Source organism: Rhodamnia argentea, chromosome 9 (assembly GCF_020921035.1).
Source record: "Rhodamnia argentea isolate NSW1041297 chromosome 9, ASM2092103v1, whole genome shotgun sequence".
NCBI classification, from domain to species: Eukaryota; Viridiplantae; Streptophyta; class Magnoliopsida; order Myrtales; family Myrtaceae; genus Rhodamnia; species Rhodamnia argentea.
The window spans coordinates 22,515,154-22,536,945 of record NC_063158.1 but is presented as its reverse complement, the minus strand read 5'-3'; the positions used below and the strand labels follow the sequence as shown (position 1 = coordinate 22,536,945).

Below are 21,792 nucleotides of genomic sequence, written 5' to 3'. Positions count from 1 at the left end.
TCTTTGAAACAATCTCGCTTTTCTCTCTTCTTTTTAATTGCTTTTTCCAACAAGAGAAATTATAGTCTTCTTCTTACTTCTACCGTCCAGTTGTTTCAAAAAATGTGAACTATATATAATTAAACAACTTATAATTCGTTTCCACTAAGGACACGGTTTATGAGTATCTTTCGAAATATTTACCAAGCATTTTTCCAAAGTATTGATTAAATATGACACAAGAAAAATAATGCACTGAAAAATACAAACTTGTCTTGTTGGATTACTTAATAACACCTTATGGACCCAGTGACATTTAAATGATTCCCTTAGCCCAAGTCAAACCCTTCTCTTTTTCAATGGAAGGCTAGCCATGGCATTGTTGCTTCAATAAAAAATAATAATAATTCTCTAGTAGCTATTGTGGTGAAACAACATCTTCTACTTCTAAGAATTCATAATAGCTTAAAATATAGAGTGTTTGAAGAACTTCCAAATGAGAACGTAAGAAGTTAAATTTATCTTTGCAGCAGTCAAACAAAATGTTTTATGATCTTTTTATATAAGTAATTAATTTCGTATACTTTTAATACGACAAGAGAATTTATCTTCACTCAGGGAGAATTACTATGCTCAAGACCATAACTAGCTTCTTCTTTGTTCCTCTTCATTTTTTTTTTAATTTTTGGACAGCTTTGTTCCTCTTCAATTAACTTCTCCAATATGTTGAAAATCAAAGATATGATGAAATATGTGGATAAGAAAGTACCTCAGCAACAACGGTTTACTAAGTTACAACATATCAGCAAATGGGCTCCTTCCATGCAGTCCAAAAAACAATCATTCGGTTCCTCCAATTGGGGAGCCCCCTCTTGTTCCAACACTCCTTGGAATAGTAAGTATCTTGTAGAGAAAAGAACCATCTTCCTCTTCTTTTTCTTATCCTTTCCAATCTTTGAATCCGGCTAACTCAAAGGCTTTTTTCCTTGTCAAGTGTTGGAACAATCCAGTGTCTGGCTTTAGCACCGCATGATAGGGAAAGTGGGACCTCCCTCCATCCAACTCTTCTTTTGAGGAAACTTAATGGGAGGCCCCACCCCCCATCCATCAATCAATCAATCCCGTTTGTCCATGGGGCTGTGTGTTGGACTCATCAATGGCCATCATTCGGTCAAGCAGTTGAATTTTCCGGGACCAAATTGAATCTGGGATTGGCTGCTTTTTGCGGTTTCGATCATTGCGAAAGGGCATGCCCATGTCACTGTCTTGAATGGCTGTTTCTTCACTCCTCGTTTGCAAGGGAGGATGGTGTGATGATATGAATTGGCACTTTCAAATGGGGTTTCTTTTGCATCATGATTTTTAGAATGTGGTTTGCATGATTTTGGATCTGTCTGCATAAACCTCTCACTCACCTTCCCACTCCCACGTGCCTCATCAATCAGTTTAATCCTTCATGATTCATACAATGAGCCAACACTACGTTCGCTCACGTCACTCACTTGAGAGAGCCTCAAGGATGTGAAATCATTTTTTTTCTAAGGTGGTGGCAGCACTTTTTACTATACTTGTATCTGCCTAAGATGAAAGTTGTTGGTACTCTCTGGACAATAAGAGTGATATGTTCCAAAATCAATCGATCATCACTTTAAAATTGGGACACCTTGAAATTATAAACCGCACTAGAATGGTCAGGTTCTTGGTATATGGAACTAGTAACTGGCTCGGTTGATTTTGGCACCAATTCGGTCTGATTCCCGTTAAGTCTAGAAACCGATGGTGATATCATTTTTTTTTTTTCCTATTCCTCGCATCACTACAAGTGTTGCATACTGTAAAATTCAGTGTAAAATGAATAGTAAATGAAAGTGTTGGGAGATCATAATGTATAAAGTTACTTACAGGAGAGAGAGCGATGGAGGGTGAGTCTGGTGAGAGGCGAAACGAAAGAGCGACAACAACGACTGAGCAGAGAGCATGAGAGAGGGAGGCGAGTAGTGAGAGAGTCTGCGAGCTGAGAGAGGCAAACTAAGAGGCAAGAGCAACTTGCAGAAGGTGAGACTTGAGATGGCATCGAGTGAGAGGGGATAGAGGGAGGCGTTGAGCCGCGAGCGAGAGGGAAGTGAAAGGTGTGAGCGTGATTGAAACTGAGAGAAGTCAAAGGCGTTGAGTCGCTAGGGAGGCGCGCACAAGAGGCGTCGAGCGACGAGGGAGGGGTGAGCGTGATCGAGAGTCTGAAATTGAGAGAAGTGAGAGGCATGAGCGTGACTGAGACTGAGAGAAAAGAATAGATAATTAGGATTTTGGAATAATAAGCATTTTAAAGAAAACATTATCAGTCTGGATTGGGTGATTTGATCCACACTTGGAACCGATAACCAGATCAATTTTCACCAATTTCAAAAGTTTAGGAATCAGGAATCGCCCATAATTGGTTTATTGGATCTGGTTCTAGTGCTCGCTTTTAGTAAACAATGACATTCTTGTAATTTTAGGTAAAAGGGCATGATAATCTATAAATCGGCTGATTCGATATGGACCAGGTGATTTTTGCTTTAGTGCTTATTAGTTTTTTAAGTTCAGTTAATATGAGCACATCATTTGACATTTGGTAGGTCTCATCCTATGAGATTAGCTGTTCGTTCATATCAAAACTTGAAAAGCCAATTTTATATATAGAAGCTTATGATGAATTAATGCATGTCTCGTAATAGATTAATATTGACGGCTGCTTATAAGGTAACCTTTGCCACTGTGGCCACTACTAATTTGGAATACTATCGAGCTATACCCGAGGGGAAAGTTAATAAAAAAGTCTTAAATCTATTACAATTGTGCCAATTCAATTCTAAACTTTTTTTTTTCAAATGAGTCATAACTATGCTAAGTTTGAGCTTGAGGTCCACTATTACATCGAGGTTTTACTCTTCAGTAACTATGCCGAGTTTAAGCTCTAGCTCAAACAAATACGAGATCGTACTAGGTCGCGAGCTCTAGTACGAGCTTGAGCTCATTCGAGTTTGAGTTTGGAATCGAGTCGTTCTTCAATTTTGGCACCGTGTCGCGTTTGACCAACAAACTCCTCGAGCTCAATCCAGCTCGACCGCCAACTCTCGACTTATGTTGCACTCCGAATCCCCCCACGGAGAAAACGCCCTAGCTCTCTCCCTAAACGCGGTTTGAGTCTCGACCACACGAAACCCTAGAAAGTAATTTTTAGCCCCATCATCGCCATGTGATCTAGAAGCTCGAATGTTGTCCTATCATGTTAGCCTCGATCATTACCGTGAAACATTAAAAAACAATTCAAGCTCTACTCATTTCCTTCCCCTAAAATCTTATTCTAGGGTTTTGCGTGAGAGGGACGGGGTTGACGACACGAACACAAGCAAACGAGAAAGAGACACCTCGCGCATACTTGCCTTGGTCGTTATCGCTTCGAATTCTTCACAATTCGGGTGCTCTTCTTTGCGTACGTAGGGAGGAGAATAATCGTAGTGAAGAAGCAGAACAAGGCGTCAACACGCGCCCATCAAACCCACGTCGGTGTCATTATTACACGACCACGCACTCCTCAACTGCTACAACAATTCCCACATTGGACGACTTGTCGTCTCTCTACTTGGCTCTTCCCCAAGAACGAAGATGATTTTGGTGAGCCTTCTAATACAACCCTATGACGACAGCTCTTATCATGGCGTCCTTGTTGGGTCTTCCGCCACGAGAATCGGGTTCCAACTCTGTTGAAATTAAAAAAAAAAAAAAAATTGCCCGAGTTCCCGGTCGATGACTGGGGCTAAGAGAGATCGAGCAAAACATGGCGGAAGTAGAATTCGCCCCCAGCGTTGGGAGCTCTTAGTCGGTAAATATTGACGGTCGACAAGACTACTAGGTAATTGTTGACGGGAAAAGTAAAGGAAAATTATTGAGTCACGAGACAAGAGTGTGGATGAGTGAAGCTGGGCTTAATCAACAAGAGGACCGCGATTAACACGAATCATGACAAGCTGAAAGCCGGGTAACTAACGAAGTAATTCGTCCGATAATTTCGGACGCAGATTCGCTCGGGTAGATTGATATGGCTATGAAGAAGTAAGACCGACATGCTTGTGTCGTGGTGAAGCCGTAGATCACGAAGGCCACTAACTAAGTAACTATGAAGGTTAAAAAACGAAGGCCACTAACTATGAACATGTTGCTGAATTCTAAGAATCATGAAGAATATGTTGGCTTTCGTTGCACCAGTTGTCAACTGTCGTGATGGTAGTATAAATAGTCGTAGTATGTAGCAAGGCACTGCTAATCGATTAATGAAGACCAATTGCTCGATTTTATCTTCCTATTGTTTTCACATTTCAATGCTCTCTTACATTACTGACCGCGATTGCCTTCAATCTTGGACTTTTACATTTTCTCATCAATTCGCGTTTCCTGTCCAATAGTCAATAAGGGACCCTTCACATCCTCTGTCCATTTTCACGTCGATCCGCATTCCGAAAGGTTTTTGTCAGTAACTTTTCGACGAATAGACTTACACATTCCTTGCGTTTCTGATAAAATGTTATCAAACTTTTCGAAGCGCGTTCATAAGGAATTTTTTTTTTTTTTTGCTTTAATGCATTAATAAACGCGGCAATGCCGGCTTTGATTTTCCTAGCCATGTCAACGGCAAAATCAGTGGAATAAAGTTGAAGGAATATGGTTCGGGTGACATAATCATAATTATAATATATAAAGTATGCTTGATTAAGAGAGGACCAATACCATGCAGGCGAGGCTCAATAGCCCTAGAGTCAAAGAGAGGATTTTTTATTTTTATTTTTTGCAAAGAGAAGAATATGAACAGCAACAAATGAAGCACGTTCAGCAAAATAATTTATTTCGCGAAAAATGTGGCATTTTTTTAAAATATTTTTCTAGCAAATCATTTTTCAGGAATATAACGATATTTTCCGGCACTTGGCTAAGATCCGAAAATGCAACAAAATTTTTTTTCGCCATTTGGTATGGAAAATACGATTTGATTTTCCTGTGTGGACTCATTTTTAATAATTTTTCTTATTTCATCTTTCCTTTTCTAAAAGTTGAATTTTTAATTTTTTTTTAAATTTTTTTCTCTTCTTGTTTTCTGCAGCCGTCGGCGACGGCCAGAGACGGCCGGTGACCGGCCGCAGGCAAGATCGAGCCTTGCCACAAGCTAACAATGCCTCACCTGTGGCCGGTCGGAGACCAACCGAAGAAGAAGGGAATAAAAAAATATTTTTTTTAAAAAAAAAGGTAGAACAAGAGAAAAATTAGAAAATTAGAAAATAAAAACAACAAAATTTTAAAAAAATGAAAAAACTAAAAAATAATTAAAAAGAAAGGGGATGTGAAAGAGAGGAATAAGGAAAGACGAGGAAAATATTTTTCTCTTCTTAAAAAGAGGAAAACATAAGAAAGGAAATGTGAGAGAGGAGGAAAGAAAGATGAAAAAAAAATGTTTTCTTCTTCTCAAAAAGAGGAAAATATTTTCTCAATTTTGAAGGATTTTTTTCTATGGATGGAAAATATTTTCCTTGACTAGCTTATTTTTTGTGAACCAAAAGCTAAAAAGTTCGAAAAACATTTTCCTAGAAGTTATTTTCTGTGAAACAAATAGAGCCCAAAAAGACCAACCCAAAAATTCAATCTAATATATGGAGAGAAATCACATTAATATAAAAGGCATATAAAACTCATATCAAGCGATGTTAGATGATATGTCAACATCCTCTCTCACGTGCAAGCGGATTAGGAGTTGATATTGAAATTTAACTGATGAGGATGGACGCAAATATGGAAAACTAATAACACCGAGTCTGATATCATGAATAGCATACATGAAAAAAACGTCGTTCAAATTTCGAGGTAAAGATAGTCTATTTAATAGAGAGATGGCTCCTCAAATCTCTCCGATTTACGGCGAACTCGAGCGATGATAATGTGATTTGGGGGGAGGAGTTTTAAAAATAACTGAGTTCATTTGTTAAACAAATAATGTTTAGTGTCCCCTTCAACTACCAATTTGTTTTCCTTTCTTCTATCGACTTCAATTGTTTCGTGAAGTGCCCAGCAAAATCTGTCGCAGAATTTCCCTGAAAGGCACATTCTCAGAAAAATCTGCTATATAGTCTTTATGTTGGCCCTGACAATAGCCTCTGCGGTCCGGCCACCACCAACTACCTTGGCGCTCGACAAGAGATATCGAGGCAAACCCGCATCACAAGGCGGCAAGGCGATCTACGTTCTGCAGTTCTCTTTCCCCAGCAGCGGCAGCGGTCGAGACCACGCTTCAGGGTGAAATGGGTTCCAATGCATCAAAGCTAAAAGAGAAATGGGCTTCGAAAGCCCACGGTTTGGATGGGCCTACTTAGCCGGGCTTTGCCTAACTCGCCCATGGATGGCTGGCCCCATCTTTCGAGTTTGGTCACCGTCGGCCATGGGTGCGAGCCCGTAGAATTTGGATCGAATCACCACAGTTGCGCAGTTGATTTCAGTGTTTGCGATTTGATTCTTCATCAAAGCTCACCTTTTGCACTCAATTCCCCGTCTCCAACTGATACGTGCTGCGGTCAAGTTCTTTCGTCACGAGAGCTCAGCCGCCGTCGCCGACCATAAGCCGGCAGGGCTTAGCGGCAAATCTCCTATCGAGCTCAAGCAAAGGGCCGACGGTTCGCTCGGCAGCTTAAGCTCATCTCCGCTAGCCGAATGAAAAGTAAATCCACATCCTCGACTCAATATTAAAAGTAGTACTACTCATGTATATATATTCAACACATTGCGTCATTACTTCTCACAAGCCGTGATACCTTCACGGCAACACTAGTCTCTCTTAGCACTCTCTCTTGTCTCGCTCATCAAGCCCATACAAAATACTAGGAAAGCTTTTATACTCTGCTGAAAAAACAGAGCAAAGTAGGAACACTGCATATATGTACATGGCCGGCGGCCTGGCTAGCCGCCCCAGCCTTGAGCCCGATCTCGCCTGCTCCCTCGCCTCAGCGATGCTGGCTCCTAGTCTCACCACTGTATAGCCTGCGATGGTACATCATAATTCCAAATAAAATGAGTCGATCTACACACGAATTCGATCGATCAACCCCGCTAATCGACAGCTTTGATCATTTAGTCGAAATTCCCCTGATTTTTCTCTACTCTTGGTAGATAAAAATCCATTTTAAGTAATGAATATATATATACATGTACACACACACAAAATCAGTGCTTATGAAACACGTAAATTCGTAGCTAATAACTATGGGCTACGCTTAAATCGTTACCAGTCATAGACGGTGGGGGTGTTCGGCCGAGGCTTGTCGAAGTACTCGCCGCCGATCCTCTTGGTGGCGAGGTTGCTCCCGGGGTGGAACACGCTCCGCCACACGTTCTCCTTGCGGGCCGACGCGGGGCTCGTCGGCGTGGAGGGCGTCGCCGGCGTCCTCGGGGTCGTCGGCATCGACACGGACCTCTGATACTTCCCTCCACCGCTGCTCTCGCCACCTTCCCCAACATCTGCAACACACGATCATCACCATCATCATCATCATCACAAGACATCACTACATCAATCCCGTCCAACAACAAAAAATATTACTTCAATCTCACGACAGCAGCCCGTGACCTAAGAGTTTCGTGTGTTCATCCCGTTAATCGTTAAGAAGATCACGCGAGAGAGATCACTTAACCTGCGACGCGGAGAGGCTTGCTGGTGGCGAGCTTGCGCAGCCGGCCTAGGCCGCGCTCCGGCTGAGGTCCGGCGACCACATCGTCCCACAGCTTCTCTAGAAGAACCATCTCTCTCCTTCTCTCTTGCTCGATCTCGAACTGGGTAGCTTTAAAGTGGCTTTATCGGGGTCGTTTTATAGTGGGAAGACCTTAAAAATCTCGCCGAGGAGACGGATCGACGGACACGTTTCATTCACTGTACGTAGTAAAACTCGTTCTGCAAATAGTAAAATGCAATTTTAGCTCCTACATTAGATTTGTGAAAAAGCTAAAAGAAAAAATATCAAAATATGCTAATCTTAACTCATTTATCCTAAATTTTTTCTTGTAATGTAAAAAAATCTCCAACTTATATTTATATGACAAATTTACCGCCTTTTGACATTTTGTCAAGAGATTTTTTTAGCAAATAGCATTTGATTTTTGCCATCGATATAGGTAGATTTTTAACGGCTCTCATTATTAAAACTTTGATAGGAGTAAATATGTCGAATGTGTGTAAATTTGAAATTTGTTATGTTACAAAAAAAACAAGGGGGTTTCTTTTTATGACTTTTGTCCTTATATTTATATGGTCACGTAATCAATCGCCAATATTCGAGCAAACAATGCATCACTTTGGCGAGTCGTGGAAATAGCAAAACGGGGAGTGGGAATAGACAGCGAGGACGGATAAGGATGAGGACTCGGTAAAAGCTGGGGCCCGCGAAATAATATCGCACTGGTGAGAGTGGGTTTGCGACAAGACAAGTGTTCGATTCATCATGGCCACTTTGTCCTATTCCTATGGGTGAAATTGTGAGCATTCGAAAGTATTTTATTAATAATCTTTATTAAATTCCTTATTTCTTGATAGGAAATTTACTAATTAATTACAAACGGTTACGTGCCCAACGAGCACTTGATTAACCTACACGATTAATACCGTCAAAAACTCCAAATCGATATTCTCGCAACATATTTATCTCAATTTAATTTCCGTATCAAAAAGCACCTCCAAATCGATACGACATGAATCGTTCCACGGAAGAATTTCAAATTGAAACTCGGCCCAGATTTATCGTCTGTTAACATTCTATTTGATATCCCGTAAAAAAATGTACATGCCAACAAACTTAATAAATAGTTGCACAACAGATATGAAGGGGAGAGTCAAGATATCACATGTGGGGAATCGATGTGTATTGGTCCGAAAGAAATGTGTTGCGAAGTATCAGTTCGGAATTTTCGGATAAATATGTTGTGGGCACCAACTTTGGATTCTTGATGTCCTCAACTTTATAAATAGGTACTAAATAATGTCCGAAATGCATGCATTAGTAACCATACTAAAGTAGTGTGTCTAGTTTTCTTTCCCTTCCCCAACTGGAGGGCGACACGTGGTCCCCATCGATTCGATGCCGATTTCGATTGAACCTATGATGGGGACAATGGAACTTAATTCGGTGCCGTATTTTCATATCGACTGTGGTTGTCTTTGTCGAGACTTAGTTTTAGTACATTACCTCCTAGAAAAGATCTAGGTTTAATATAAAGAAATCATTTGTGTTCTCAGAACATAGACGACACCCTTTTGCATCGGAGCTATTTATTTCCTCGACTTTTTTCCCTGATGGTAAATTCACCTTTCAGCCAATTATTGAATTGAATGGAAGCGATCTTCATGCTCCTGAAATATCTAAAAATCCCTCGTTTTATTACAGAAAATTGCAGGTTTTGAAAGTAGGTGTGGCATTTGATCAGAAAAATGTTAAAAGCTTAGTCCATACAGTGTTTGTTACTGTGTATTTTTGTCAAGTTATCGTCGCAAGAACATCTATGGTTTCGATGATTTAAATCCTAATGGAGGAAAATTACCAATAAAGTTTTCAATCTATTGTAATTATGCTAATTCAATTCTAATTTTTTTTTTTTGCTAATTTAGTGCTAAATCTTTTATAATTGTGTCAATTCAATCCATTCGGCTCACGCCGACGTGGACGCTGGTTGATGCTAGCCGTTCGGTAAAATAATATTTCAATAAAATTTTTGAATTTTTTTATTTCCCTTTTCATTTTTTTCATTTTCATTTTTTTTTCTTCCCTCTTCTCCTTCTTGTTAGCCGGAGGCACGGCTGACGAGGCTCGACCTCTCTAAATCCGGGCTGTCACTAGCCCGAGGAAGAAGAAGAAGAAGAGGAAAGAGCAAGAAGATATAAAAAATATTAAAAGATTATGCCGCTAGACGGCCGGAGCCGACCGGCATCCAAGTCTACGTCGCCCGGTCAAAATTGGCCGGATGGACTGATCTGACACAATTGCAAAAGGTTTATGACTGAATCAGCAAAAAAATGAAGAGTTTAGGACTAAATTTGTACAATTATAATAGGTTTAGAATTTTTTTTTTTTTTGGTAATTTTCCCTCCCAATGGAGAACGAGCAATGGTCAATTAAAGCACTAGATTTGATTTCGGATTAAAAGCGAGTGTACTCTAATATGCCTCGAAGACTCAAAGACTTAGTAGAATTCGAATTATCGAGACAACGCACGGACAAAACAATTGGAAACGAACGATGCATATGGGTTACGTTCTCGGATGCCTTGGTTGCTCGATGACTGAACTTGAACGCAAACTCCTCAATGGTAATCAACGAAGTGCGAAGAGAAAGTAAAACGACTGCAAGACACCGCTAGAAAAAAAAACACTTTTTATAATTCTAAGACAAGGTACTGGAATTAAGAAACCTAATCTAATTCAAACTCAAACTTCAAATTTAAGCAGAGTTTAGTCCAAAACACAAGGCTCGTGATCTCTCGGGCCTCCTGCTCATATCGTGTGTCCGGGTCTTAAAAGTGTGTTTAGACATATGTGCCATGATCTCCGCTTAAGCTCTTCGGACATTCCATCGATCTGTTGGTTTCGTGGACTGTATATATCCTTATGGCCTTTATAATCGACAAGCTTGTCTAGACATTCTATCGAGAGAGCTTCATCGGTCAAGTGTCCGGCTGCGAAAGCTCAAAAACTCAGATAAATCTCGAGCCAAACTCACTTAAATTCGACTCCCCGCAACCTCCCCGCCCTATCGAAACTTGATTAACGAAGCGAATCCAGAGCAAACACCTCCTCCTCAAATTGTCACCTGACCCAAATACTTAGTTCTAGAAATCACGCGGCGCTAAACTTAATTAATTAGGAAGGAAAAGAAAAAAATACAAGCAACGAAAGGTGAACTAGCATAAAAGCGAACCCATTGCATACGAGGAATCTCTCTCTCTAGTTTTGGGCTAAATCAAACTTGAACCCTAATGTTCCGGTTACACATGTCGCATTTTGATCGGCCGATTTTTTATGCACTTTCTCGACCCAATGAAAAAAAAAAAAAACACGAGCTCTAGACATCTCGACTAAAAGAATCCGTAACGAACAATTTTTCTTGTAATATTCGGGAGATTAGGGTCAAGTAGAAGATGGAATCCCAAGATGGCATGCCTGTCTAGAGGTGCAATGTCATAGCCTAGCCATCACCTGCCACTTAAAGTTGCCTCCATTGCTTCCAAGCCAAGGGTTGGGTCCATTGGAAGATGACCGTGGACCAAACTAACCCTTGTTAGTTTAGACCTTACTCTTATATTAATACTAACAATGTACACCAAAAGCACGGAATTCTTTTCCATGAGTTAGGAGGTTTGGTTTGTTTTTTTTTTTTTTAACTCCGAAGGTGATGCATTGCAACTTTTTCTAACTCTCGGCTCTCGCCAACGAGAATGTGTTGCTTGTGCACTCGGTACATTCGAGCCCAACTCGCATGGACCATTGGATTAGGCATGGCTCACGTAGATCCCGCATCTTCGATTGTTCGTTTGAATTGCGCAATCAAGGCTTCGTTTATTTTGTAAAAAGTAGTTGGTCCAAAAAATGTTTTTCTATAAATGATTTCTTGTATCGTCAAAAAGTAATTAGTCAATGAAAAAAGTTTCATTATCGATTACATTTTCGTAGATAAATATATTTTTAATTCGTTCATTTTACACGCATACATGGAACGATCACACGGTGGATAGTCATTCTTAGATCCGAGTTGCACGTCTTGCTCGAGGGGTCCCAACTTTTCGTGAGGGTTGCTTACAACAGTCAGTGAGAAACCAAGCTCCCTCTCTCTCCGGCAATCGCGCAACAATTCCGGCCACTGCAAAAGGTCAAACGTTCAAAGTCAACCCCACCGAGAACACGGGAAGGACCTTTTACTACTCCCCCGTCAATTAGAAAATTAATAAACTGGGAAACAAAAAAAAAGCATAAAATTTATATCACCGTCACGCTTTATTTCATATATGTAAGATCGGCCATTTCTAATCAGCTACAATATTCATCGAGTATGGAAAACGACGGCGTTTTCTTTAACTATATCCGGAAGAAGACACGACGTGGGACTCGGCGTTTTAATGCAGAAAAGTGGGGCGAAAGATCAAAGATGGTTCCGGTGCTGAGTCAGCCTCGACGGGGTAAATGAGGCAGGTGCGCCGTTAGATCTGGAGGGTGCACCGGGGCATTCATGAGCCTCACATGTACGCTGACATTTCTCTCTCCTCCTCCTTCCTCCCTCCTCCCTCGCAAAGTCAAACCAAGGCTTTATAATACTCACCGTCGCTTAACAAACTCCTTTCGCTTGCATTCACGTCCCGAGCACTCCCTCCCTCCCTCTCTCTGGGAATGAGCTTGAGAATGCAGGTTTGATCTCGGGAAGAGAGAGAGAGAGAGACTGTGCGAATCGAAGCTCGGACATTGCAATGCTCGGGCATCTGCTCCTGCTATGGCTTCTCGCTCTCCTCTTCGCTTTGCCGGCCTCGCTTGCTCGCCCTGGTGAGTCCCTCCCTTCCTCCTTTTTACGACTCTGGACTTCGATGTTTCAATCCCGCCAGCTGCTTGTTGGTTTTCCGCTCTAGCTGCCGGAGATGAGAGGCTTTTCGGCTCCGCTTGAATGAATTTCCGATGACCGAGAGCTTGGTTCCGCCAGGATCGGTGGTCGCTGGCTTGTTGTTTTGGCTCCTTGAGCTGATTTGCGTTGTGTTGAGGGTACTGGCGTGTGTTTAGCTCCGATTGCATCGAGTGGTCAATCGAACTGTACCCGGCGAACTGAACTAGCGTTGGCGAGTGCACTGTTGCATCCGATTCATTGTCTTGAATGAGAGGGCTGCCGATCATACAAGTCTTCACGACTTACTAGATGCGTGGAGAAATTTGAAGTGAGTTTGCACGTAGTTGGTGGTTTTTTTTTTTTTTTAGAGAGAAGATGTCTTCCTTAGCTTCTTGATAGAAAGCATTGGATTGATTTTCAATTTACTGCTTGGGTGGGAGTGTGCATATGTTGAACTCTCTGTTTTTCTCCTTATTCCTTCACAGTTTTTTTCCTTGTTTTTCCCTAGTCAATTTAGGGTCTCAGATTAAATCGTGGGATTTTCCCTTTTTTTCTTTTCTTGTTCTTCTTTATGTTTTGCTTAAAGTACCTCAAAGTAACATCCGAAATGAAAATAACAACTTTCCCTGGCCAAGCGGACAGAAGTACCTGGCATCGGGTCGAACTTCATTAATCTCTGGAATGAGAATTACTGCACAAAAGCTTATATGTGATTGTGCTTTCCTCCATGGTTAGAAGCAACTGCTTCTAACGGAGATGTTTGGAGCTGAGTAGCTAAGATATGGGCCTATTTTCTGCTTTTTTAAGAATTGCTGTCCTGTTTCTCATATGGCAGCACCATTCGCGATGCGCATTAGCTGTGGAGCTCCTGAGGATGTACACACGCCACCAACCAATACTCTGTGGTATAAGGACTTTGCATATACAGGAGGTATACCGGCTAATGCAACAAGTCCAAGTTTTATAACTCCACCACTTAAAACGCTCCGTTACTTCCCTTTATCCGAAGGACCTGAAAATTGCTACAACATTAATGGCGTTCCAATCGGCCACTATTTAGTGAGGACCTTCTTTGGATTAGTTGCACAGCCTAGTTTTGACAACGAACCCCTCTTTGACATTTCTGTCGAAGGCACTCAGATTGGTTCTCTATCATCCGGGTGGACCAATCATGATGACCAAGTATTTGCTGAAGCCAGTGTATTCCTCTTTGATAACACTGCTTCTCTTTGCTTCCATAGCACTGGCCATGGGGATCCTGCGATTGTTTCGATTGAAATTCTTCAAGTTGATGATAGGGCATATTATTTTGGACCTGACTGGGGTCGAGGGACTATTCTTAGAACAGTCAAAAGACTGAGCTGTGGCAACGGGAAGGCAAAATTCGGTACAGATTATAGTGGGGATCAGTGGGGTGGGGACAGGTTTTGGGATTCAGTTACAACATTCCGCTCAGGCTCTGACCAGGAGAAATCTACAGAAGAAAGCATTACACAGGCTTCGCTTTCTCCAAATTATTATCCAGAAGGTCTCTATCAGACAGCAATTATTGGCACTGATCAGCAGCCAGATTTAGATTATACGATGGATGTGGATCCTAACAGAAACTACTCAGTCTGGCTACACTTTGCTGAAATAGACACTTCAGTTACGGGAGCAGGACAAAGAGTTTTTGATGTTCTGATCAATGGAGATACCCTTTTTCAAGGTGTGGACATAATAAAGATGAGTGGGGATCGTTATGCCGCTCTAGTGTTGAATACTACTGTTGCTGTCAGTGGGAGGACGTTGACAATCACATTGCAACCAAAAGAAGGCAACATTGCGCTAATTAATGCCATCGAAGTCTTTGAAATCGTCATAGCTGAGTCAAAGACTTCAGTGGATGAAGGTATAATACAACCTTTCTGTGTTAAGATGACTATAAGCTTTTGATGACTATAAGCTTTTGCTGCACTGGTAATCCTGTGTGCTTATTGTCAACTAGTTCAACCCTCACGGCTATGGCATCATGTTTTGATTGGAGGCATGGTGCAAGTTCCTTGAGATTGCCTAATAGTGCAACTGTATTAATACGAGGTTGATTGTGTGCTAGATTTTTCATGCTTTTGTGTTTGATTTGCCATGGTAACAGCCTGCTCGATTAATTTCTGGTTTAACATATTCTAGACGAGATGAAAGATAAGGCTATCTCAGCATTTAAGTGATACTTTACTGACTTAATGATTGAGTTTGGTGACTTCCATAACTCCTTAAACTTTACAAGATAATTTCTGTCAGTGATTCGCTGCTTTATTTGCTGAAAATGCTTCCTTACACCATACACTCTGCTTGTGTGCTTGCTGTGATGTGCTTCTTTTAAGATATTTCTTTTGAATCAGACATGTAGTGCACTTGCATGGGTCTCTCGCCTTATCAAAAGTTGCAAATATCTGCATATGAAGCATCTATTTTGCTTTAGAATACTAGCAGGATGCTTGTGCTACAAACATAATTTCATGAAAGTTTGGTGGAGTGGCTATTGCTGAATGGTGTTACTTTTGATTTTCCTGATATGGTTTAGTGATGGACCATAGTTGTCATAAGTTCTGCAACATGCTGTTTTTCTGTTCATCTATCGTTGTTCTCACTTTGGGTAACCAAGTATTTGGCTTAGGTGTCCCAGAGTAAATGTACCCTGTCTTTCCTCTAGAATAATGGCTATTTAATTTGCAAACCGAAATCACTAACAGGAACTTTTGAACAACTTGCCTGTAATACATCTTTGGAAGTGTTCCCTGCTTGTCTCCTCTTTAACTGAGTGACAGAAGATTTTAAAAAGAGATATGGAAGGGAAACTTTTAGCCTTTTTTAACTTTTGCCTTCTAATTTTCTAGTTAGGGCTCTGCAGACACTGAAGGATGGATTGGTGCTTCCTCTTCGATTTGGGTGGAATGGTGATCCATGCGTTCCCCAGCAACATCCATGGAGTGGCATTGATTGTCGATTTAACAGTACGCGCAACAACTGGGTCATTGATGGACTGTAATGCATCGTACTTTTGTCCTGTGTCTTCTTTATCTCATTTTTGACATGCTAGCATGATCTTTCATAAACTTGCTATCGTTTGGTTTTGTTGCCAATGGGACTTTGCCTTGATGTCAATGCTTTTCGGGGTAAATGGAAGTGCTTGAGGGATCCAAAAGTAACTAGTATGCTGTCCTAAGAACTTTGTTTGCTAGCTTGTTGCTGATAACCAAACTGTAAAAGGATAATCCGGATGCAATTGCATGGTTCATATCTGTTGACATATATGAATTACTGCCTAAGAGAGTAGTGCAAGCACATCTTTAGCTAGTTCCACTATAAACAAGTCCAAATTTTATCCATCTGATTTCTCATGTCATGCTTCTATCTCAGCAGCCTCGACCCGTTCAGCTGCATCCAGTTTGCTGCTTGCTTCTTCAGACCAACAATATATGTTCCATCCACGAATTGTGCTAACTTTCCTTTCATCTCATTGTCCTAGACCCAGTCAACTGTGTCCTATTGTTGCTTGTCTCTTAGGCCTTTATCTCTATTTACCTAACTTTCTCATCAAAATTTAATCTGGCAGTCAAAATGCCTCTTGTGAGAGCATTCACTTACTATTTTGGTCAGAGTATGAAATCAGAATGAATTACTGAATCGTATTATCTTGCTGTCTTAATGAGGTAGATCATGGTAGCACGAGAAATGATTCAACTCCCTTTCTCCAATTATTCAATCTCATTGCCAATCTTCCCATTATTTGGCAACTAGCTTCTTTCAGCATTGTCCAACCCAATGTCATAAACTACAATCCTAGATCCCTGGCTGTGTTGAAGTTTTGACTCTGAACTTTCCTATTAAATGTTGCAAAACTTGTGCATACGAAGCAGGGAACATAGATTTTTTTCCCTCGTTGAACCTTGAGCCAGCAATTCCAATTATTTTTATCACCGGCCCAACCGTATGCTTTTCGAGTTGCTCTTCATGCAACTATTGTTCTTCCTTGTCCGAATGAGGTGATTTGCAACCATAATTGAAACCTGTCGCTTAGCATATCCCATCAGATTGTCAATATTGGCTTAATGGCACCAGTCTTGTAGAAGTAAAGCTAAAGCCTTCTGAGTTAGAATGTGCAAAGCGATGAATCATGAATTTCCAGGCACGCTTCCTAGGAACTTGGAATAATTCATGTCAGATAGTTCTTATGGTTAACAATCCACGTCACATGGCATGGACACAGTTACACTTTCACCTTGTTTGCTTTTAGAATTCATATTTTGCATCTTGTCTTATGTTTAACTGATAGTTCGTATCATCCAAATTATGGAGCTTTGGACATCATTGCAAAATTTATAGACATTCTATGTGAATTGGAGCGCATCTCGAAGCTGTCGTTATAACCAACACATTGGAACCAATTGCCTCAAAATGAGGTTTTGTCGACCAGATTGCTATTACTTGTTTCCTCCCTCTGCTCGCTTTAAGAGCATTGCACCTTTTAGAAGTGTGATTTTACGATTCAACTAAAATAGACAGTAACTACGTTACTCTCAGGATGGTGACTAATTTTCAAAATGCATGGTGTAAAGTTTAATTATGCTGTACAGAATACAAAAGGTGATCGTCATTTGTTGCAATCTTTGGCAGGGTAACTGCTGTCTGGGATCCTTCATTCTATTTTGTTAGTCCTTGCTCTTGTTATTTCAGTTATATTAAACTTTCCAAGAGACAGTTTTCTTTATCTAGATATTTATTTTGCTGAAACATTAACTTTGAAAGTAATCTTTACTCGTTTCTCTTGTTCTAGACGATGAATTCCATCATAAGAACTTTGGAAGGTTTAGCTAGGTAATAAAATGACTGAGCTTTTCACTTGTATCTATGTTTGATCAGTGGGCTGGACAACCAGGGTTTGAGGGGTTTCTTGTCGCCTAATGTATCTGGATTGCTTCATCTACAGAGCATGTAAGTATCTAAAGTTTCTTCCCATGTCAAAATATTCACATTGTATCTACAAAGGAGATGCTTAGCTTTGGCTGAATAGTTTTCTTTGGATAATTAAGATGCCATGTTCTATAGAGGGTATCAACTGTTAAACACGTACTAATTGCTTAGGTAGTAACAATGTAAATCTAGGAGATGGCCCCATTTTGAACACGTTATTCATGTGCCATACTTCATAATTCCGCACGAAAAAGAGATGATTTAGACAGACATCATCAGAGTAAAGCATCTCGATAGCTTCATGTTTTATTGTGTTTTGACATGAACTATTTCCAACTCGCATGTGCAGAAACTTGAGTGGAAACAGCATTCAAGGGCCTATTCCATCCTCTTTGGGTACAATACCTAGCTTGGAGATATTGTGAGTCATTTCTAATGGAATTTGAAGCTCTTTTATGCTTTTAGCTGGCCTAATATCAACAATAATAAGTGTAATGCTCCAGTATTACTATGTTTTGCTGTTGAAAGAGCTTTTCTGTCACTGATCACCTGAAGCATTTTGAACTCTTGGTTGGTGCCTGCTCCAATGACCAAATTTAAGCTTTTTAGCAAATCTTTGCCAGACTAGTTTGGTCCTTCCATTGCTGTTGTATTGGCAAAATCAAAGGCAACCTGCCTGTTTTCTGAGCTGTTCTGTCTATCTTTCTCATTTCTTTTTTATTTTATACATTCTGCACTTACTCTCTTCAACTTTGTCTGTGCGGCATAGTAAACCTGAAACCGGCCCAGCTTCTGACTAAATTATCCTTCATCTTGAGCTACTAATGTTGTCCACTAGCAGATGGGATTCATAGGCACTGTCTTACCATTTTTCATAGGGATGGTAGTTAGATCAAGCAGCTGTCTTAGGGTTCGCTCGTCTGGGATCCCTGGGGGAAGAGGATCAACTTGCCCCTTGCGAACGACTTAATGCACTATCTTCCTTCAACCCTTTGAACGAAATGTGGCAAAAGAAAAGAAAATCCATGGACCAACCCCATCGTCTCCACCTTGTAGGTACTATGAGATCACCATGGATGCCGAAGGCATCCAAGGGTCACAGGCCGACCATAGAATCCCGTTCAATAAGTGGAATGCATTAGCGGCCGCTCTTAGGTTGAGCAGTAAGAGTTGGAAAAGGGCAATCCCCTCTTTTATTTCGTTAAGACCATTTCCTTCGAGATGAAAGATATCAAGATGACACTTGTGACACAGAGAAAAACACATACAAAATTTTCTGTTTGGACATGTTGACAGGGAGCCGGATATTCACCATAATGATTGGAGATATCAGAGAGATGTCTTTCAAGAAGGAGCATCCAGCAGGAAATTGACTTTTTGTACTTGTAGCATTTGAGGACACTATATTAGATAAGGATTAGGAGACATTAATGGGCTTTTCTTTTTCTTGACAATCACCTCCAAAGACACAAGTTCACATTTTGTTGAATCTTTCTTAAAAAATTGCTCTCTGCCTCTTCCTCTTTTACTTGAAATGACGCTCTCAAATGTATGAATTGCTTAAAGAGTCGATGGATTTGTTGAAATTGCATGCACCTGGTTTGATATTTTTGTAATGTAAATCCTAACTCTGAAAAGATTTACTGCAGGGACCTCTCTTACAATTCCTTGAATGGATCAATTCCTGAAACTCTTGGACAGTTAACATCCTTGAAGAAACTGTAAGAAAAAAAAAATTGATTTGAGTTCGAAAGAAAAATGAGTGGCACGATGTGATGCGACGCTAGTCTAATCCCCATTGGCATGATGCAGGAATCTCAATGGGAATTCCTTATCAGGGAAAGTCCCTACAGCCCTAGGAGGCAGGCTTCTGCATGGAGCAAGCTTCAAGTATGCTCCAGGATTTTTCAACTTAAGAGGCTTTATTAGCAGCAATTGCCTGACTTAATTCTGTTTATTTCATGCGGTTGAGCTTTGCTGGTTTGAAGCTAAATGAGTCCCTTGGCTGCGAATTGTTACAGTTTCACAGACAATGCTGGTCTTTGCGGCATACCTGGCCTTCCCACATGTGGCCCCCACCTTTCAGCGGGTGCAAAGGTTGGCATCGCCTTCAGTGCCTGTGTGGCATTGCTACTGCTTGTCATGTGTTCAGTGTGTTGGTGGAAGAGGCACCAGAACATTCTCCGGGCTAAGCAGATCGCTGGTAAGCTTATGAAATGATAGATTTAATTTCGGTGACATACTAGAACTTATAATGCTTTAATGAAGAACCAATCTGTGAAGCTATGTGTTTCAAGAAGAATTTGACATGGAAAATTAAGTTTCAGAGAATATTCTACTATGAATGATGTGGCCACAATGCTTTCCTGGGATTTTTTATGTGATAGTAGAATCAGTATCGAAAGGCCAAATTCTATAGAGGGCAGAAGCGACTGAATGAGTTCATGCTAGATATAGAAGAGTACAATCGAATTGACAATCGTTTTAGGGCAGAATGAAACAAGTTTCCTCATTCCTTTAGGTAATCTTTGCTGCAATCTTGTTTGTTTTGCAGCAAGAGAAGCTCCCTATGCCAAAGCAAGGACACATTTTTCGCGCGACATCCAACTGGCAAGACATCAAAACAACGGTCATGCTCGTTCCGCTACCGAGAATGGGCCTAGCTTGCTCTCATGACAGGTTCCACGACTCCTAATACAGTCGAAGTCATCCTTCTTACTGCACGGACACGCAGTGCCTGGGACATGAGCCAAGTGTGTAACCGGTCTGTTGATTTGCCTGTGCTCCTAGTGATTTTACTGCAGAGTAACAGGGAAAAGAGCTGGTGTTTCGAAACATTCTCGTTCCACCCCTTTTGCCTCCTCTAGATTATAGGGAAAAGAAGCCAAGGAAACTGTTATAGATGCTCATTCCCGTCCTAGGTTACATTATACCCAAGAACGTCTGTAAATCACTCCAATTGTCTCCTGTAAATTGTTCACTCAGAGCTTCGAGCCCTGAAAGTCTAACAAACATTCGTAAATACGAACGAAGTTGCAATCCCCGGTATCGGCCCTCGAGTCATAGGGCTCAGGGCAGGGATGCAGCGGCCGAAGGTTCAAAAAGATAAGCGTTCCCTCTCTTTTCCGGCACTTCGGCTCGACGCAAAATGCACTTGAAGTAATACGTGCGCATCTCAAACACACCGTTCCATTTCTATACTCTGGACTCTATTTATATGGGTCGGTTCTTTGCGCTTGCGCCCATCCATGTCAACGCTTGCGCCCATCCGTATCGACCGATTGCGCAAGTTGGAAAAAGGTAAACAAAAATACGTCCGGTGAAGAAATGAAAAAAAATTCGACCCAAAAAAAAGAAAAAGAAATGAAAGATAAAAGCCACAGGGAAGAAAAAAGGAAGCCGCGACTTGGGGTGGAATGATAACCATTCTGTTTTTTGGAACTATTTTTGGCCACAAAATAGATTTTTCTATATCTATTCTCTAGATGAATTTCCGAGCAGATAAACGAATTTGATAACAAAACAAAATACAAAACTTCGTTTTATAACATCATATATTTCTATTGTGGCCAGCCATCCGGCCTTGACGGACATATCGGCAACCAGCCAAATCGGCAGACGGCTCCGACAGATGGCGGCCGGCGGGACTAGCAAACGACAATTGACGAGATTGTCAAATTGCTGTTGGGGACCGACAAACCAGCGGCCGGCGAGACCAATTGCCGACGACATGGAAGAGAGAGAGAGAGAAGGGGAAGTGAGCCATGAAAAGAATTTATTATCTCTATTTCAGTTTTATAAATAAAATAAATTAATTTTTATTTTTGTTTTCAAACTTTATTTCTTTACTAATTTTTTCTTTTCGGGGATTGGGAAAAAAAAAATGTTCCAAGAAGAATCACACGTGCCCAGGAGCTGAACAAATGGCCAAAACACCAAAAAAAAAAATAAAAACTGAAATTTAAGAAAAATGATAGAAAAAAGAAAAGAAAAGAAAAGAAAATATTCCTTCACGTGAAGACTTGTCGGGTAGCTGCAGAGCCCAGCCACCCACCCCCACCACCCCCTCGTCCCCCCTTCAGCAGCCGCAGCAGCTGTACGACCCCCAATCCCTTTCTCCTTTCACCAAAAAAAAAAAAAAACGTCAGTAAAATTACATAGAGGGGAGGAGGGGGGGGCGGCCAAAGAAGACTGCCTTCGTTTCACTGACTCGAAG

At 41.0% G+C, this 21,792-nt stretch overlaps 2 protein-coding genes across 4 annotated transcripts; one reads left to right on the top strand and one right to left on the bottom strand.

Annotated features, from left to right (window-relative positions):
• Nucleotides 1-6,762: 6,762 nt before the first annotated feature.
• LOC115739735 (auxin-repressed 12.5 kDa protein) lies at nucleotides 6,763-7,858 on the bottom strand. The gene is made up of 3 exons (XM_030672963.2): nucleotides 7,686-7,858; nucleotides 7,281-7,512; nucleotides 6,763-7,035 (listed from the first exon to the last, which is right to left on the bottom strand). The coding sequence occupies exons 1-3, from the start codon at nucleotides 7,792-7,794 to the stop codon at nucleotides 6,999-7,001; spliced, it is 378 nt and encodes a 125-aa protein (XP_030528823.1). The 5' UTR covers nucleotides 7,795-7,858; the 3' UTR covers nucleotides 6,763-6,998.
• Nucleotides 7,859-12,357: 4,499 nt separating this feature from the next.
• LOC115739768 (receptor-like protein 4) lies at nucleotides 12,358-20,569 on the top strand. Of its 3 annotated transcripts, none has more exons than XM_030673018.2 (9): nucleotides 12,359-12,568; nucleotides 13,459-14,514; nucleotides 15,500-15,647; nucleotides 17,526-17,597; nucleotides 17,926-17,997; nucleotides 19,226-19,297; nucleotides 19,389-19,466; nucleotides 19,598-19,779; nucleotides 20,131-20,569. In XM_030673018.2, the coding sequence occupies exons 1-9, from the start codon at nucleotides 12,496-12,498 to the stop codon at nucleotides 20,250-20,252; spliced, it is 1,875 nt and encodes a 624-aa protein (XP_030528878.1). In that variant the 5' UTR covers nucleotides 12,359-12,495; the 3' UTR covers nucleotides 20,253-20,569. The 3 variants fall into 3 exon arrangements, with proteins under 3 accessions (XP_030528879.1, XP_030528878.1, XP_030528877.1); XM_030673017.2 differs by having other exon boundaries at nucleotides 17,914-17,997; XM_030673019.2 differs by lacking the exons at nucleotides 19,226-19,297; nucleotides 19,389-19,466; nucleotides 19,598-19,779; nucleotides 20,131-20,569 and adding an exon at nucleotides 18,873-19,215 and having other exon boundaries at nucleotides 12,358-12,568.
• Nucleotides 20,570-21,792: the final 1,223 nt, after the last annotated feature.

What these genes read in the sequence shown, in the direction of transcription:
- LOC115739768 (XM_030673017.2), top strand. Translation starts at nt 12,496, where the DNA reads ATGCTCGGGCATCTGCTCCTGCTATGGCTTCTCGCTCTCCTCTTCGCT. An exon ending in AACTGGGTCATTGATGGACT is followed by an intron (nt 15,648 to 17,525) that starts GTAATGCATCGT and finishes ATGTTTGATCAG; the next exon opens with TGGGCTGGACAACCAGGGTT. An exon ending in CTGCATGGAGCAAGCTTCAA is followed by an intron (nt 19,467 to 19,597) that starts GTATGCTCCAGG and finishes GAATTGTTACAG; the next exon opens with TTTCACAGACAATGCTGGTC.
- LOC115739735 (XM_030672963.2), bottom strand. Translation starts at nt 7,794, where the DNA reads ATGGTTCTTCTAGAGAAGCTGTGGGACGATGTGGTCGCCGGACCTCAG. An exon ending in CAAGCCTCTCCGCGTCGCAG is followed by an intron (nt 7,513 to 7,685) that starts GTTAAGTGATCT and finishes CGTGTGTTGCAG; the next exon opens with ATGTTGGGGAAGGTGGCGAG. An exon ending in ACCCCCACCGTCTATGACTG is followed by an intron (nt 7,036 to 7,280) that starts GTAACGATTTAA and finishes GTACCATCGCAG; the next exon opens with GCTATACAGTGGTGAGACTA.